General features: G+C 44.6%; 1 protein-coding gene across 1 annotated transcript in view; it reads left to right on the forward strand.

Annotated features, from left to right (window-relative positions):
- The window catches only part of LOC129833650 (netrin receptor DCC-like), a gene marked incomplete at its 5' end in the record, with an annotated part of 322,538 nt that overhangs the window by 241,131 nt on the left and 65,825 nt on the right, over nt 1-15,582 (forward strand). The window contains 3 exons of the mRNA XM_055898366.1: nt 6,757-6,898; nt 11,786-11,896; nt 13,567-13,761. Coding sequence (XP_055754341.1) covers nt 6,757-6,898; nt 11,786-11,896; nt 13,567-13,761 — 448 coding nt within the window. The remainder of the gene's footprint in view (nt 1-6,756; nt 6,899-11,785; nt 11,897-13,566; nt 13,762-15,582) is intronic.

The following is a 15,582-nucleotide window of genomic DNA, read 5'->3' on the forward strand; positions in this document are numbered from 1 at the left end:
ACCTATAGAACATAATGTAGACCTATAGAACATTATGTAGACTATAGAACATAATGTAGACCTGTAGAACATGATGTAGACCTATAGATCATGATGTAGACCTATAGAACATAATGTAGACCTATAGATCATAATGTAGACCTATAGATCATAATGTAGACCAATAGATCATAATGTAGACCTATAGAACATAATGTAGACCTATAGATCATAATGTAGACCTATAGATCATAATGTAGACCTACAGATCATAATGTAGACTATAGAACATAATGAGACCTGTAGAACATCATGTAGACCTAAAGAACATAATGTAGACCTATAGAACATAATGTAGACCTATAGAACATAATGTAGACTATAGAACATAATGTAGGCTTTAGAACATAATGTAGACTATAGAACATAATGTAGACCTATAGAACATAATGTAGACTATATAACATAATGTAGACCTATAGAACATAATGTAGACCTGTAGAACATAATGTAGACTATATAACATAATGTAGACCTATAGAACATAATGTAGACCTGTAGAACATAATGTAGACCTATAGAACATAATGTAGACCTGTAGAACATAATGTAGACCTATAGAACATAATGTAGACCTATAGAACATAATGTAGACCTGTAGAACATAATGTAGACCTATAGAACATAATGTAGACCTGTAGAACATAATGTAGACCTATAGAACATAATGTAGACCTGTAGAACATAATGTAGACCTGTAGAACATAATGTAGACCTATAGAACATAATGTAGACTATATAACATAATGTAGACCTATGGAACATAATGTAGACCTGTAGAACATAATGTAGACCTGTCAATCATAATGTAGACCTACGGAACATAATGTAGACCTATAGAACATAATGTAGACCTATAGAACATAATGTAGACCTATAGAACATAATGTAGACCTATAGAACATAATGTAGACTATAGAACATAATGTAGACCTACGGAACATAATGTAGACCTGTAGAACATAATGTAGACCTGTCGATCATAATGTAGACCTACGGAACATAATGTAGACCTATAGAACATTATGTAGACCTATAGAACATAATGTAGACCTATAGAACATAATGTAGACCTATAGAACATAATGTAGACTATAGAACATAATGTAGACCTGTAGAACATGATGTAGACCTATAGATCATAATGTAGACCTATAGAACATAATGTAGACCTATAGATCATAATGTAGACCTATAGATCATAATGTAGACCAATAGATCATAATGTAGACCTATAGAACATAATGTAGACCTATAGATCATAATGTAGACCTATAGATCATAATGTAGACCTATAGATCATAATGTAGACCTACAGATCATAATGTAGACTATAGAACATAATGTAGACCTGTAGAACATCATGTAGACCTAAAGAACATAATGTAGGCTTTAGAACATAATGTAGACCTATAGAACATAATGTAGACTATAGAACATAATGTAGACTATAGAACATAATGTAGACCTGAAGAACATAATGTAGACCTATATATCATAATGTAGACCTATAGATCATAATGTAGACTATAGAACATAATGTAGACATATAGAGCATAATGTAGACCTGTAGAACATAATGTAGACCTGTAGAACATAATGTAGACCTATAGATCATAATGTAGACCTACAGATCATAATGTAGACCTATAGAACATAATGTAGACCTGTAGAACATAATGTAGACCTATAGAACATAATGTAGACTATAGAACATAATGTAGACTTGTAGACTTCTACGTTCTCCTCCTACCTACTACCGTCAACATGAGGTGAATTCTCTCCATGACTGTCTATGGGCTAAGATGACTACCAGCTAGTCATTGTTGTTGTTTGGTGCAGCGAAGGAAATGATTGTTCTGAAAGGTTTCCAGTTGAGCCGACTCACCGATGATGAAACGAAATGCATTGTGATGTATAGTGTTCTATGTAACGCCATACATTCAGCCGACTACGCCACATTCTCTCGTTACCCATTTTAGCTTCCTATAATTAATATGTAACGCCATACATTCAGCCGACTACGCCACATTCTCTCGTTACCCATTTTAGCTTCCTAGAATTAATATGTTGTGTCATACATGGAGTATAATATAATATAATATGCATGTATAAATTACTATTAATTCACTGGGGGTGAATCTAATGACTTATTTGCCAGCTACTGTCTTCCTATCCTCCCTTGTATCCGGGCAGATTTCCCCCTGTGCTTTTCTTGGTGGAGCAATTAGGCCAAATGACACCTACTGCTTGTCATTCAATCAGTGTGTGTGTGCGTGTCTGTGTGTGCGTGTCTGTGTGTGCGTGTCTGTGTGTGTGTGTCTGTGTGTGTGTGCGTGTCTGTGTGTGTGTGTGTGTCTGTGTGTGTTTGCCATTCTCTTAATCACCACCATGCCACCATTCCAACCTCCAGAGGCTTCCAGAGCTGGAGCACAGAGAGAGAGAGAGAGAGAAACACACACACACACACACACACACACACACACACACACACACACACACACACACAAACGCACACACAAACGCACATACACACACAGAGAGCTCCAACGAGGCTCCCTTTACAGCAATCAAGCCTGTTGTAATCAATTAAGATCATGGTCTGAACGAGGGAACAGGTGGCCATAAATGGTAATAGATTCCTCTATATTCACGAGGGTTACACAAGATGAATATTGAACACGCTCCACTTGATCTGAGAGAGGATTGGGGCGGCCTCAGGGGTTGCCTCGGTGCCTGTCTGTATATCTGATAAGATGAAGAACCATGGATGGGATGCAAGGATGGAAATTAAGCTAGTCCGCTAGCCAGAGTCTAGTACTATTCTGACTGGGCTAGTAGAAAATGTATCAGGCACAGACTGGTAAACCAGTGAAAATGTTGTCTTTTCAAACATCGCATGGGTCCGAATGTTACCCGGGCTAGTAGAAATGTAAGTATACTAGCCTGGTAGGCCAGGGCCAAAAATCTGGATGGATGGGAAGTGAAGGAATGGGGTTCTACATGCATAAAGTTTCTGATACTCCTCTTTCTTTAATTGTCTTTGCTTCATTCCTTGCAACCTGTCTCCAATGTTCCTCCCCTCTCCTCTGACCTTCTCCTCCAATACCGTCTGAGAAGCCGTCGGGGAGAGAATCGCAGGAATCGAGCCGAAGAGAATATTCTTTTTTTTAAAGAGATCGTTAGATTTGCCCAGACCTGACTAAACTATCCCAGAAAAACACAGCTCAGTGCTGCTCCACCCCTGCTTCAGGCAGACAGGAAATGAATCTCGGTCGCTGGTGGAGAAGGGCTATCCCAAATTGCAACCAATTACCTATTTAGTGCACTACTTTTGACCAGGGCCAATAGAGTTCCCATAGAGTTCTGGTCAAAAGTAGTGCACTTCCTAGGTCATAGTGTGCCATTTGGGGATGTATGATCCAAGGCAGCAGCACGTAGATCAGACTGGACTGGACGCATTGGCAGCTGTGTGGTGTGAATTCTAATTGGTTTATTTGCATGTTAACAGGCTCCCTCTCTCCTCTGCAGATGGCACACTTGGCCATTGTGTGTGTGTGTGTGTGTGTGTGTGTGTGTGTGTGTGTGTGTGTGTGTGTGTGTGTGTGTGTGTGTGTGTGTGTGTGTGTGTGTGTGTGTGTGTGTGTGTGTGTGTGTGAACGAGACATGTTGGAATCAATGTGACAGTCGTTAAACATACGATAGCATTCCTTCACAGTCTCACAGGCACCATGGTCTACTAGGTAATGAATGTGTCCCAAATGGAACCCTATTCCCTAATGGGCCCCGGTCAGAAGTAATGCACTATGTAGGGAATAGGGTGCGATTTAGGATGCAGTCACAACCGACTGCTCCTGGGTTTCAGAAAGTTTTTACTAATCAGAGCGTACAGTACTGTAGGTGTCTGTGGCACGAAGTAGGACCCATGACATGATGACAGAACTGGAGGGATACGAAGAGTTGTATTGTCTACAGATCACATGTCTCTTTTCCCTCTTCTATTTCCGTTTGTAACCTTTAACCTTTAAACGAGAGAAAGGAGATGTCCATTATTGAAATGAAAAAAAAATGCTGTTGACGTTGTGGGGACGTTGAATCAATGATTGTGTCTCAACAAGCCAAATTAAATGACATCATTCTGCACAATTAGATACAGAGACATCCATGACAATTTGTGTATACATATATATATATATATATATTTTAAATTGAACATTTAAAACAAATCTCTCTCTCTATATATAGATATATATATATGATTCGTTTTAAATGTTCAATTTAATTACCGGTAGTTACTTATTATTTTTAACTAGGACATTCACATGCCCTTATACATTAAAACCCTTTCATAATATGTTATAGAAAGATTTACATAATGTCAAAGTGTCCGTTTACAAAATACTGATTTGAAGTGGATTTAACAAGTGACATCAATAAGGTGATCATATCTTTCACCTGGATTCACCTGGTAAGTCTGTATGTCATGGAAAGAGCAGGTGTTCTTAATGTTTTGTCCACTCAGTGTGTATTTAGTGTATAAGAAGTCTGTGTAGTAAACATAGTTATGCACAAGGGGGCCCCTTAACTACCGTTATGGAGATACTGTAATCCTTAATTGTATTTTGGCAACTTCCTGAGCTGTTCTAAGAGATAATCCAAATGTTATTGTTTTGTAATCTATTGCGCAATACGTGTAACTGCCCCTCTAGTAACCTCCCCTTTGCCTCCAGAATAGTCCGGGGCATGGAAACATTGCTCAATTAGTATCAAGGGACTTAACTTGTGCCAGGAAAACATTCTCCACACCATTACACCACCGCCATCAGTCTGTACTGTTGACACCGGGCAGGATGGGGGCCATGGACTCACGCTGCTTACACCCAATCATGAGTCTGCCCTCAGCATGACGCAACAGGAGCTGGGACGCGTCTAACAAGGCAATGTCTTTCAAAATCGAATCAAATTGTATTTGTCACATTCGCTGAATATAACTGGTTATCGACTTCAGCTTGAAATGATTGCCTTTCCCAACAATGCAGAGTTTAAAAAATATAAATAATAAAATGGTAAAGGAAAGGGGGGGATATCTAGTTAGTTGTACAACTGAATGCATTCAACTGGAAAGTGTCTTCCGCATTTAACCCAATCCTTCTGAATCAGAGAGGTTGCGGGGGGGGGGGGGGCTTAATTGACATCCACAACATCGGTGCCCGGGGAACAGTGGGTTAACAGCCTTGCCAAGGTGCAGAACGACAGAACCAGATCAACGTGTAGCTATTTACAGGGAGTACCAGATCAATGTGGAGCTATATACAGGAAGTACCAGATCAATGTGGAGCTATATACAGGAAGTACCAGATCAATGTGGAGCTATATACAGGGAGTACCAGATCAATGTGGAGCTATATACAGGAAGTACCAGATCAATGTGGAGCTATATACAGGAAGTACCAGATCAATGGGGAGCTATATACAGGGAGTACCAGATCAATGTGGAGCTATATACAGGAAGTACCAGATCAATGGGGAGCTATATACAGGAAGTACCAGTACCAGATCAATGTGGCGCTATATACAGGGAGTACCAGTACCAGATCAATGTGGAGCTATATACAGGAAGTACCAGATCAATGTGGAGCTATATACAGGAAGTACCAGATCAATGTGGAGCTATATACAGGGAGTACCAGATCAATGTGGAGCTATATACAGGAAGTACCAGATCAATGTGGAGCTATATACAGGAAGTACCAGATCAATGTGGAGCTATATACAGGGAGTACCAGATCAATGTGGAGCTATATACAGGGAGTACCAGATCAATGTGGAGCTATATACAGGAAGTACCAGATCAATGTGGAGCTATATACAGGGAGTACCAGATCAATGTGGAGCTATATACAGGAAGTACCAGATCAATGTGGAGCTATATACAGGAAGTACCAGATCAATGTGGAGCTATATACAGGGAGTACCAGTACCAGATCAATGTGGAGCTATATACAGGAAGTACCAGTACCAGATCAATGTGCAGAGGTAAGAGGTATTTGAGATAGATATGTACATGAAGGCAGGGTAAAGTGACTAGACATCAGGATAGATAATAATAAGGTATTTGAGGTAGATATGTACATGAAGGCAGGGTAAAGTGACTAGACATCAGGATAGATAATAATAAGGTATGTGAGGTAGATATGTACATGAAGGCAGGGTAAAGTGACTAGGCATCAGGATAGATAATAATCAGGATAGACAATAAGATTTAAGTGTTTGAACGGGGCATGGAAGAACAGTAGGTGCTAGACACCCTAGTGTTGTGTCAAGAACTGCAACGCTGCTGGGTTTTTCTCAACAGTTTCCCATGTGTATCAAGAATCAAGGGTCAATGGTCCCACCACCCAAAGCAAATCCAGCCAAATTGACACAAAAGTGGGACGCGTTGGAGTCAACATGGGCGGGCATCCCTGTGGAACGCTTTCGACACCTTGTAGAGTCTGTGCCCGGCCGAATTGAATCTCTTTTGAGGGCAAAAGGGGGGTGTGCAAATCAATATTAGGAAGATGTTCCTAATGTTTTGTACACTCTGTGTAAATGTGTGAAATCTGGTGGTCATGCGTGGCTTTGTTGGTGGCTCTAGCAAAACAAGGTTCTAGGTTCAATTCCCACAGGAACCACTTGTATATTGTCAACATGTGTCCTCTCCCTTGACTGTTTCAGAGCATCAAGCTGAGCTGGCAGCCCCCTCCTCCCAACAGCCAGAACGGGTTCATCACCGGCTACAAGCTCCGATACCGGAAGACCGGCCGACGAGGAGACCAGGAGGCCATCGAACCAAACAACTTCTGGTACCTGTTCACAGGTGAGTCTCCTGGTACCTGTTCACAGGTGAGTCTCCTGATTCTTGTTTACAGGTGAGTCTCCTGATTCTTGTTTACAGGTGATTCTCCTGATTCTTGTTTACAGGTGAGTCTTCTGATTCTTGTTTACAGGTGAGTCTCCTGATTCTTGTTTACAGGTGAGTCTCCTGATTCTTGTTTACAGGTGAGTCTCCTGATTCTTGTTTACAGGTGAGTCTCCTGATTCTTGTTTACAGGTGAGTCTCCTGATTCTTGTTTACAGGTGAGTCTCCTGATTCTTGTTTACAGGTGAGTCTCCTGATTCTTGTTTACAGGTGAGTCTCCTGATTCTTGTTTACAGGTGAATCTCCTGATTCTTGTTTACAGGTGAGTCTCCTGATTCTTGTTTACAGGTGAGTCTCCTGATTCTTGTTTACAGGTGAGTCTCCTGATTCTTGTTTACAGGTGAGTCTCCTGATTCTTGTTTACAGGTGAGTCTCCTGATTCTTGTTTACAGGTGAGTCTCCTGATTCTTGTTTACAGGTGAGTCTCCTGATTCTTGTTTACAGGTGAGTCTGCTGATTCTTGTTTACAGGTGAGTCTCCTGATTCTTGTTCACAGGTGAGTCTCGGGATTCTTGTTTACAGGTGAGTCTCCTGATTCTTGTTCACAGGTGAGACTTTTTGGTACAGTGCCTGGGGAAAGTATTAACTTCCCTTGACTTATTCCATATTTTGTTGTGTTGGACTGAATTCAAAATGGATTCATAATAACCATAATGACAAAATGAAAACATTTTTTTCGACATTTTACATTTTTGCAAAATGTTTTTATAATGAAATATTTAATTTACATAAGTAGTCAATACATGTTAGAATCGCCTTTGGCAGCGATTACAGCTGTGAGTCTTTCTGGGTAAATCTCTAAGAGCTTTCCATACCTGTGGCCTCATTTATCAATATTGCGTAGATACTATTCTAAAATAGTACTTACGAACGAAATTTAGAATGTTTGTACGCATTAGAAAAAAGTGATTTATCAAACAATCCTATTATGCCTGTACAGGTAGGAGATAAATAACAATAATAAATACCAATTGTTCTCAGCCTCAGTTGTCATGCACGACCTTGGCTGTTTGCATTTTGAAACATCCCTAATTAAAACCATATATGATCATCCATTTTAAAGCCCGTGTTGGAATATACAACGCTGTACCATGAAATAGCCGAGAAACGGCGCAATCAGAGAAAAATAATATTACAAAAAAATAAAACCGTGTCTGAGACTGAAATAGAGGTTGAATCAAAATGTTTTATTTGACTCAGTTGTGGTTTGACCAGCAAATGTAAAAACAACAACTACAAAGAGATGAACCAATTGGGACAATTCAAGTTGCTTTAACAGTGGAACAATTACCTCAAGTGAGTAGGCAACCACTCACCAATAAGCCATCCATCCACAACAGCTCCCTCCTGGGGGGGGGGGGGGGGGGGGGGGTATAAGCCATCCATCCTCAACAGCTCCCTCCTTGGGGGGGGGGGTATAAGCCATCCATCCTCAACAGCTCCCTCCTTGGAGAGGGGGGGGGGGGGGGGTATAAGCCATCCATCCTCAACAGCTCCCTCCTTGGAGGGGGGGGGGGTATAAGCCATCCATCCTCAACAGCTCCCTCCTTGGAGGGGGGGGGGTATAAGCCATCCATCCTCAACAGCTCCCTTCTTGGAGGGGGGGGGGGTATAAGCCATCCATCCTCAACAGCTCCCTCCTTAGAGGGGGGGGGGGGTATAAGCCATCCATCCTCAACAGCTCCCTCCTTGGAGAGGGGGGGGGGGTATAAGCCATCCATCCTCAACAGCTCCCTCCTTGGAGGGGGGGGGGTATAAGCCATCCATCCTCAACAGCTCCCTTCTTGGAGGGGGGGGGGGGTATAAGCCATCCATCCTCAACAGCTCCCTCCTTAGAGGGGGGGGGGGTATAAGCCATCCATCCTCAACAGCTCCCTCCTTGGAGGGGGGGGTATAAGCCATCCATCCTCAACAGCTCCCTCCTTGGAGAGGGGGGGGGGGTATAAGCCATCCACCCTCAACAGCTCCCTCCTTGGAGAGGGGGGGGGGTATAAGCCATCCGTCCTCAACAGCTCCCTCCTTAGAGGGGGGGGGGTGTATAAGCCATCCGTCCTCAACAGCTCACCCTCTTTGGGGGGGGGGGGGGGGGGGGGTATAAGCCATCCATCCACAACAGCTCCCTCCTTGGAGAGGGGGGGGTATAAGCCATCCGTCCTCAACAGCTCCCTCCTTGGAGGGGGGGGTGGGGGGGGGGTATAAGCCATCCATCCTCAACAGCTCACCCTCTTTGGGGGGGGGGGGGGGTATAAGCCATCCATCCTCAACAGCTCCCTCCTTAGAGGGGGGGGGGTGGTATAAGCCATCCATCCTCAACAGCTCCCTCCTTGGAGAGGGGGGGGGGGGTATAAGCCATCCGTCCTCAACAGCTCACCCTCTTTGGGGGGGGGGGGGGGGGGGGTATCGGGCAACATTGCTGTTCTGCAGAATGAACGAGTCGTGCGTTCCACCTGGCCGCCACATTCAGCAGCGTACTTTGTGCGTCACATAACCCATCACCTGCACGTTAAGAGAGGAAGCTTTTTCTTGTTCACATAGTCGAGCTCGTTTAGGGATGGTGTTTCTATGGCGATGTGGGGGGGTCATCTAAAGCTCTGTTCGTAGGTTGCTTGGGAACTCATTGATGGGCAACGAAACCCCTCTTGACTTCAACCATGTTGTGTGATGGTGAATGGAAATGGTTACAGTTTATTTTGCTGATGCATCCTAAAACATTGGCTCATCGAGGAATGTGAGATGCCGGTCGACAAGCTCCCTAAAGTAGTGCACTATATAGGGTTCCATAGGGCTCTGGTCTAAAGTAGTGCACTATATAGTGTTCCATAGGGCTCTGGTCTAAAGTAGTGCACTATATAGGGTTCCATAGGGCTCTGGTCTAAAGTAGTGCACTATATAGGGAATAGGGTTCCATAGGGCTCTGGTCTAAAGTAGTGCACTATATAGGGAATAGTTTATCATTCGGTACGTGGACGTGTTCTCTTAATGGGAGACTCTTATGAACAGAAGAAACAACAAATGGTTCAATTTCCAAGTCCGAGGCAGAGGCAGAGACAGAGACAGACAGAGACAGACAGAGAGAGAGACAGAGACAGAGAGACAGAGAGACAGAGAGACAGAGACAGAGACAGAGACAGAGACAGAGACAGGGGATATCTGGCCTCAGCGGTGTTAAAGGGGGGGGGGTTTCTCCACAACAGAGACAGGGGATATCTGTCCTCAGCGGTGTTAAAGGGGGGGGGTCTCCACAACAGAGACAGGGGATATCTGGCCTCAGCGGTGTTAAAGGGGGGGGGGGGGGTTCTCCACAACAGAGACAGGGGATATCTGGCCTCAGCAGTGTTAAAGGGGGGGGGGGGGTCTCCACAACAGAGACAGGGGATATCTGGCCTCAGCGGTGTTAAAGGGGGGGGGGGGGGGGTGGGGGGTTCACCACAACAGAGACAGGGGATATCTGGCCTCAGTGGTGTTAAAGGGGGGGGGGGGGGGGGGGGTTCTCCACAACAGAGACAGGGGATATCTGGCCTCAGTGGTGTTAAAGGGGGGGGGGGGGGGGGGTTCACCACAACAGAGACAGGGGATATCTGGCCTCAGTGGTGTTAAAGGGGGGGGGGTGGGGGGTTCACCACAACAGAGACAGGGGATATCTGGCCTCAGTGGTGTTAAAGGGGGGGGGGGGTTCTCCACAACAGAGACAGGTGATATCTGGCCTCAGCGGTGCTAAAGGGGTGTGGGGGGGGGTTATCCACAACAGAGATAGCTAGCTGTTTATTTTACAGGCATAGTGTATTATTTTAAATTGAATGCTGAGTTTGGACGAAAATGATATTCCTTTTCATTAGTTTGATGATGAATATCTCAGATGGGTCTCCGGTCCTCGAGGAAAGTTATTTCACACAGGCCAGCTTGTGTGCTGTTCTAATCCTTGGGGCTGTGTCCCAAATGCCAGCTGATTCCCGATCTAGTTCACTACTTTAGACCAGGGCTCAGGTCACAATTAGTGCACTATATAACGAAAAGGGGTTCCATTTGGGATGCCAACCATAACACTCTCCTCCTGGGCTTGTCAGGGCTGGCTGGCTGTCTGTCTGTCGGCAATAATAAGACCTGTTTTGTCTCCAAGTAGAAGATAGAGGGGATTTTTATAATCATCTGAAGAGAATAGAGATGACGTCCCAAACTCACCTCTGAATCCGTTTGTAATTCAGTAAAGAATATTCAGCTTTTGAAATACATGCTGCCACTAACAATGAGCACAGAGATGTTTTGGTGGCATATGGGAGATTGAATGCTATAACTGACTGAATGCTATAGCTACCAGAAAGCTGAATTCAAAATGTAAACCTTTCATTTAACTAGTCAAGTCAGTTAAGAACAAATTCTTATTTACAACGACGGCCAAACAATAACCCGGACGACGCTGGGCCAATTGTGCTCCGCCCTATAAGGCTCCCGATCACGGGCGGTTGAGACACAGCTTGGGTATGAACCAAGGTCTGTAGTGACGCAATGCAGTGCCTTAGACCGCTGTGCCACACGGGAGGCCTAGAGATGTTTGGTTAGGTTCAAATGAAAAGACATAAAGGGACAACGCCAAGCAGTTGACCTGACGATGTACCTGTGGTGGTGAGACTAAAAAACAGAAAGGGGGGGGATTGAACCTCACAACTATTCAGGCTCTTGTTTGTGTGTGCTGTGATGGATGTTACCACTCAACCACCCGGACGCTGCACCGCTGTGTGTGTGTGTGTTTAACATCTCTCTCATGTTTTCCCCTCTCTCTCTTCTCAGGCCTGGAGAAAGGCAGTCAGTACAGTTTCCAGGTAGCTGCCATGACAGCTAACGGCACGGGCCCAGCCAGCGAGTGGTTCACCGCCGAGACGCCAGAGAATGACCTTGATGGTAAGACACAAAAACACTTTATTTACACTTCAGTCTGTCTCTTCACGTCTGCGTTCCAAATGACAACCTATGGGCCCTGGTCTAAAGTAGTGCACTATATAGGGAATAGGGTTCCATAGGGCTCTGGTCTAAAGTAGTGCACTATATAGGGAATAGGGTTCCATAGGGCTCTGGTCAAAAGTAGTGCACCATATAGGGAATAGGGTGCCATTTGGGATGCAGTTCCTCCTCCTCCTCCTCCTCTTCCTCTTCCTCTCTATTCCCTGAGGGGGGGGGGGGCGAGAGAGAGAGAGAAACAAAGAGAGAGGGGTGGGGAGAGAGAGGTAAATAGAGAGAGGAGTGGTGAGAGAGAGAGAGGGAGCGAGATTTAGAGAGAGATGGAGAGAGAATAAGCATGAGAGACAGCGTTCACTGTAAGAATGGCTTCCAGTTCTGTAGTTCCTGAGGCCGTGCTGGGTTGACGTCCAGTTCTGTAGTTCCTGAGGCCGTGCTGGGTTGACTTCCAGTTCTGTAGTTCCTGTGGCCGTGCTGGGTTGACTTCCAGTTCTGTAGTTCCTGAGGCCGTGCTGGGTTGACTTCCAGTTCTGTAGTTCCTGAGGCCGTGCTGGGTTGACGTCCAGTTCTGTAGTTCCTGAGGCCGTGCTGGATTGACTTCCAGTTCTGTAGTTCCTGAGGCCGTGCTGGATTGACTTCCAGTTCTGTAGTTCCTGAGGCCGTGCTGGGTTGACTTCCAGTTCTGTAGTTCCTGAGGCCGTGCTGATGGATTTCCAGGCTGCCAGTCATTATGTTCAGAGTTAGCAGGCTGACAGTCTGCTAGTCATGATGGTCAGAGTTAGCAGGCTGCTAGTCATTATGGTCAGAGTTAGCAGGCTGACAGTCTGCTAGTCATTATGTTCAGAGTTAGCAGGCTGCCAGTCATTATGTTCAGAGTTAGCAGGCTGCCTGTCATTATGTTCAGAGTTAGCAGGCTGCCAGTCATGATGATCAGAGTTAGCAGGCTGCCTGTCATTGTGTTCAGAGTTGGTAGATGGATAGGTAAGCAGATTTTTTTTGCACTATTGGTTAGAGCCTGTAAGTAAGCATTTCACTGTAAGGTCTACACCTGTTGTATTCGCGTGACAAATAACCTTTGATTTGATTTGATCAAAGCCCAAATCTTGAGACTGACCAAGACAGCAGGGAAGATTACAGGCATGACACTTGAATCCAGAGTCCCAGCTGATACCATCGGGGATGTGTTATGGGCTGCCTAGATGCAGGCTGAACAGATATTAACAGTATTTTGTCCCCCTGTCAATAAAACTGCTAAACAGCAGGGAAGAGAGGCCTGGAACCAAAAGGGTTCTACCTGGAACCAAAAGGGTTCTAACCTGGGATCAAAAGGGTTCTACCTGGAACCAAAAGGGTTCTAACCTGGGATCAAAAGGGTTCTACCTGGAACCAAAAGTGTTCTACCTGGAACCAAAAGGGTTCTACCTGGAACCAAAAGGGTTCTACCTGGAACCTTCTAGGTTCTAGATATTGCCTTTTTTTCTTAGAGTGTCTGTCTGTCTGTCTGTCTGTCTGTCTGTCTGTCTGTCTGTCTGTCTGTCTGAGGTGTTGAGATAAAGCAGATCATTGGACAATAAAGTCATGTTGTCATTTTTCTTATTTTCTTATTGTCTTTCCAGAGAGCCAAGTCCCGAACCAGCCGAGTTCCCTCCACGTCCGACCACTGCCCAACAGCATCATCATGAGCTGGACTCCTCCCCTAAACCCCAACATCCTAGTGCGGGGTTACATCATTGGCTACGGAGTAGGAAGTCCCTACGCTGAGACAGTCAGGGTGGACAGCAAGCAGCGATACTACGCCATAGAAAACCTGGGTGAGTTCTCTTCTACACTTTTGTTGAACCAGACTTAACATTGTATCAGTCTGGTTACTACCACTGGATGCTGGACTTCCTGACAACACATCCGCCATACTGACCCTCAACAGGGGGGGCCCTCAGGGGTGCGTGCTTAGTCCCCTGCTGTACTGGACACACCATCATTGTGCTTGTCCGACAACACAACTGTGGTAGGCCTAACAACCGACGACGATGAGACAGCCTATAGGGAGGAAGACAGAAACCTGGCAGTGTGTTGCCAGGACAACAACCTCTCCCTCAGGGTCAGCAAGACAATGGAGCTGATCGTGGACTACAGGAAACAGGGGGCTGAGTACGCCCCCATTTACAGTGCATTCGGAAAGTATTCAGACCCTTTGACTTTTTCCACATTTTGATCCTTTACAGCCATATTCTAAAGTGGATTAATAAAATCCTTATCTACACACAATACCCCATAATGACAAAGCAAGAACTGTTTTTTTAGAAATTTAGGCTAATTTGTAAAAAATAAAAAACTGTAATGTTACATTTACGTAAGTATTCAGACCCTTTACTCAGTACTTTGTTGAAGCACCTTTGGCAGCGATTACAGCCTTGAGTCTTCTTGGGTATGACGCTACAAGCTTGGCAAACCTGTATTTGGGGAGTTTCTCCCATTCTTCTCTGCGGATCCTCTCAAGCTCTGTCAGGTTGGATGGGGAGCGTTGCTGCACAGCTATTTTAAGGTCTCTCCAGAGATGTTAGATCGGGTTCAAGTTCTGGCTCTGGCTAGGCCACTCAAGGACATTCAGAGACTTGTCCCGAAGCCACTCCTGCGTTGTCTTGGCTGTGTGCTTAAGGTTGTTGTCCTGTTGGAAGGTGAACCTTCGCCCCAGTCTGAGGTCCTGAGCAGGTTTTCATCAAGGATCTCTCTGTACTTTCCTCCGTTCATCTTTCCCTCGATCCTGACTAGTCTCCCAGTCTCTGCCACTGAATAACATCCCCACAGCATGATGCTTCCACCACCATGCATCACCGTAGGGATGGTGCCAGGTTTCCTCCAGATTTGTCGCTTGGCATTCAGGCCAAAGAGTTCAGTCTTGGTTTCATCAGACCAGAGAGTCTTGTTTCTCATGGTCTTAGAGTCCTTTAGGTGCCTTTTGTAAAACCAAGTGGACTGTCATGTGCCTTTTACTGAGGAGTGGTTTCTGTCTGGAAACTCTACCATAAAGGCCTGATTGGTAGTGTGCTGCAGAGAAAGTTGTCCTTCTGGAAGGTTCTCCCATCTCCACAGAAATGTTTTGGTACCCTTTCCCAGATCTGTGCCTTCGACACAATCCTGTCTCTGAGCTCTACGTACAATTCCTTCGACCTCATAACTTGGTTTTTGCTCTGACATGCACTGTCAACTGTTGGACCCAATCAATTGAATTTACCACAGGTGGACTCCAATCAAGTTGTAGAAACATCTCAAGGATGATCTATGGAATTGTTTTATATAATATTTATTTTAACGTTGCATCGTTGGGAAGGGCTCGTAAGCAAGCATTTCACAGTAAAGTTGTACAAGTCAAATGTGACAAATATAATTTCATTTTATTTGATATTTTCCAAAGCAACATAGAGAAGCAATTATGATTAAGTGCCTTGCTCAAGGGCACATAGTCAGATTTTCTCACCTAGTCGCCCAACGCTCTTCACCCGCTAGGCTACCTGGCACCCCAGGTACATTTAAAAAAAAAGAAAAATGTCATATTCATTTTTTTTTATATCTGTGTCCATTTTGTCCAGTAGTTTGTAGTGGAATGACCACCTGGTTCAAGAGGAAATAACCTC

This window comes from Salvelinus fontinalis, chromosome 2, assembly GCF_029448725.1.
Source record: "Salvelinus fontinalis isolate EN_2023a chromosome 2, ASM2944872v1, whole genome shotgun sequence".
In the NCBI taxonomy this organism is placed as follows: Eukaryota; Metazoa; Chordata; class Actinopteri; order Salmoniformes; family Salmonidae; genus Salvelinus; species Salvelinus fontinalis.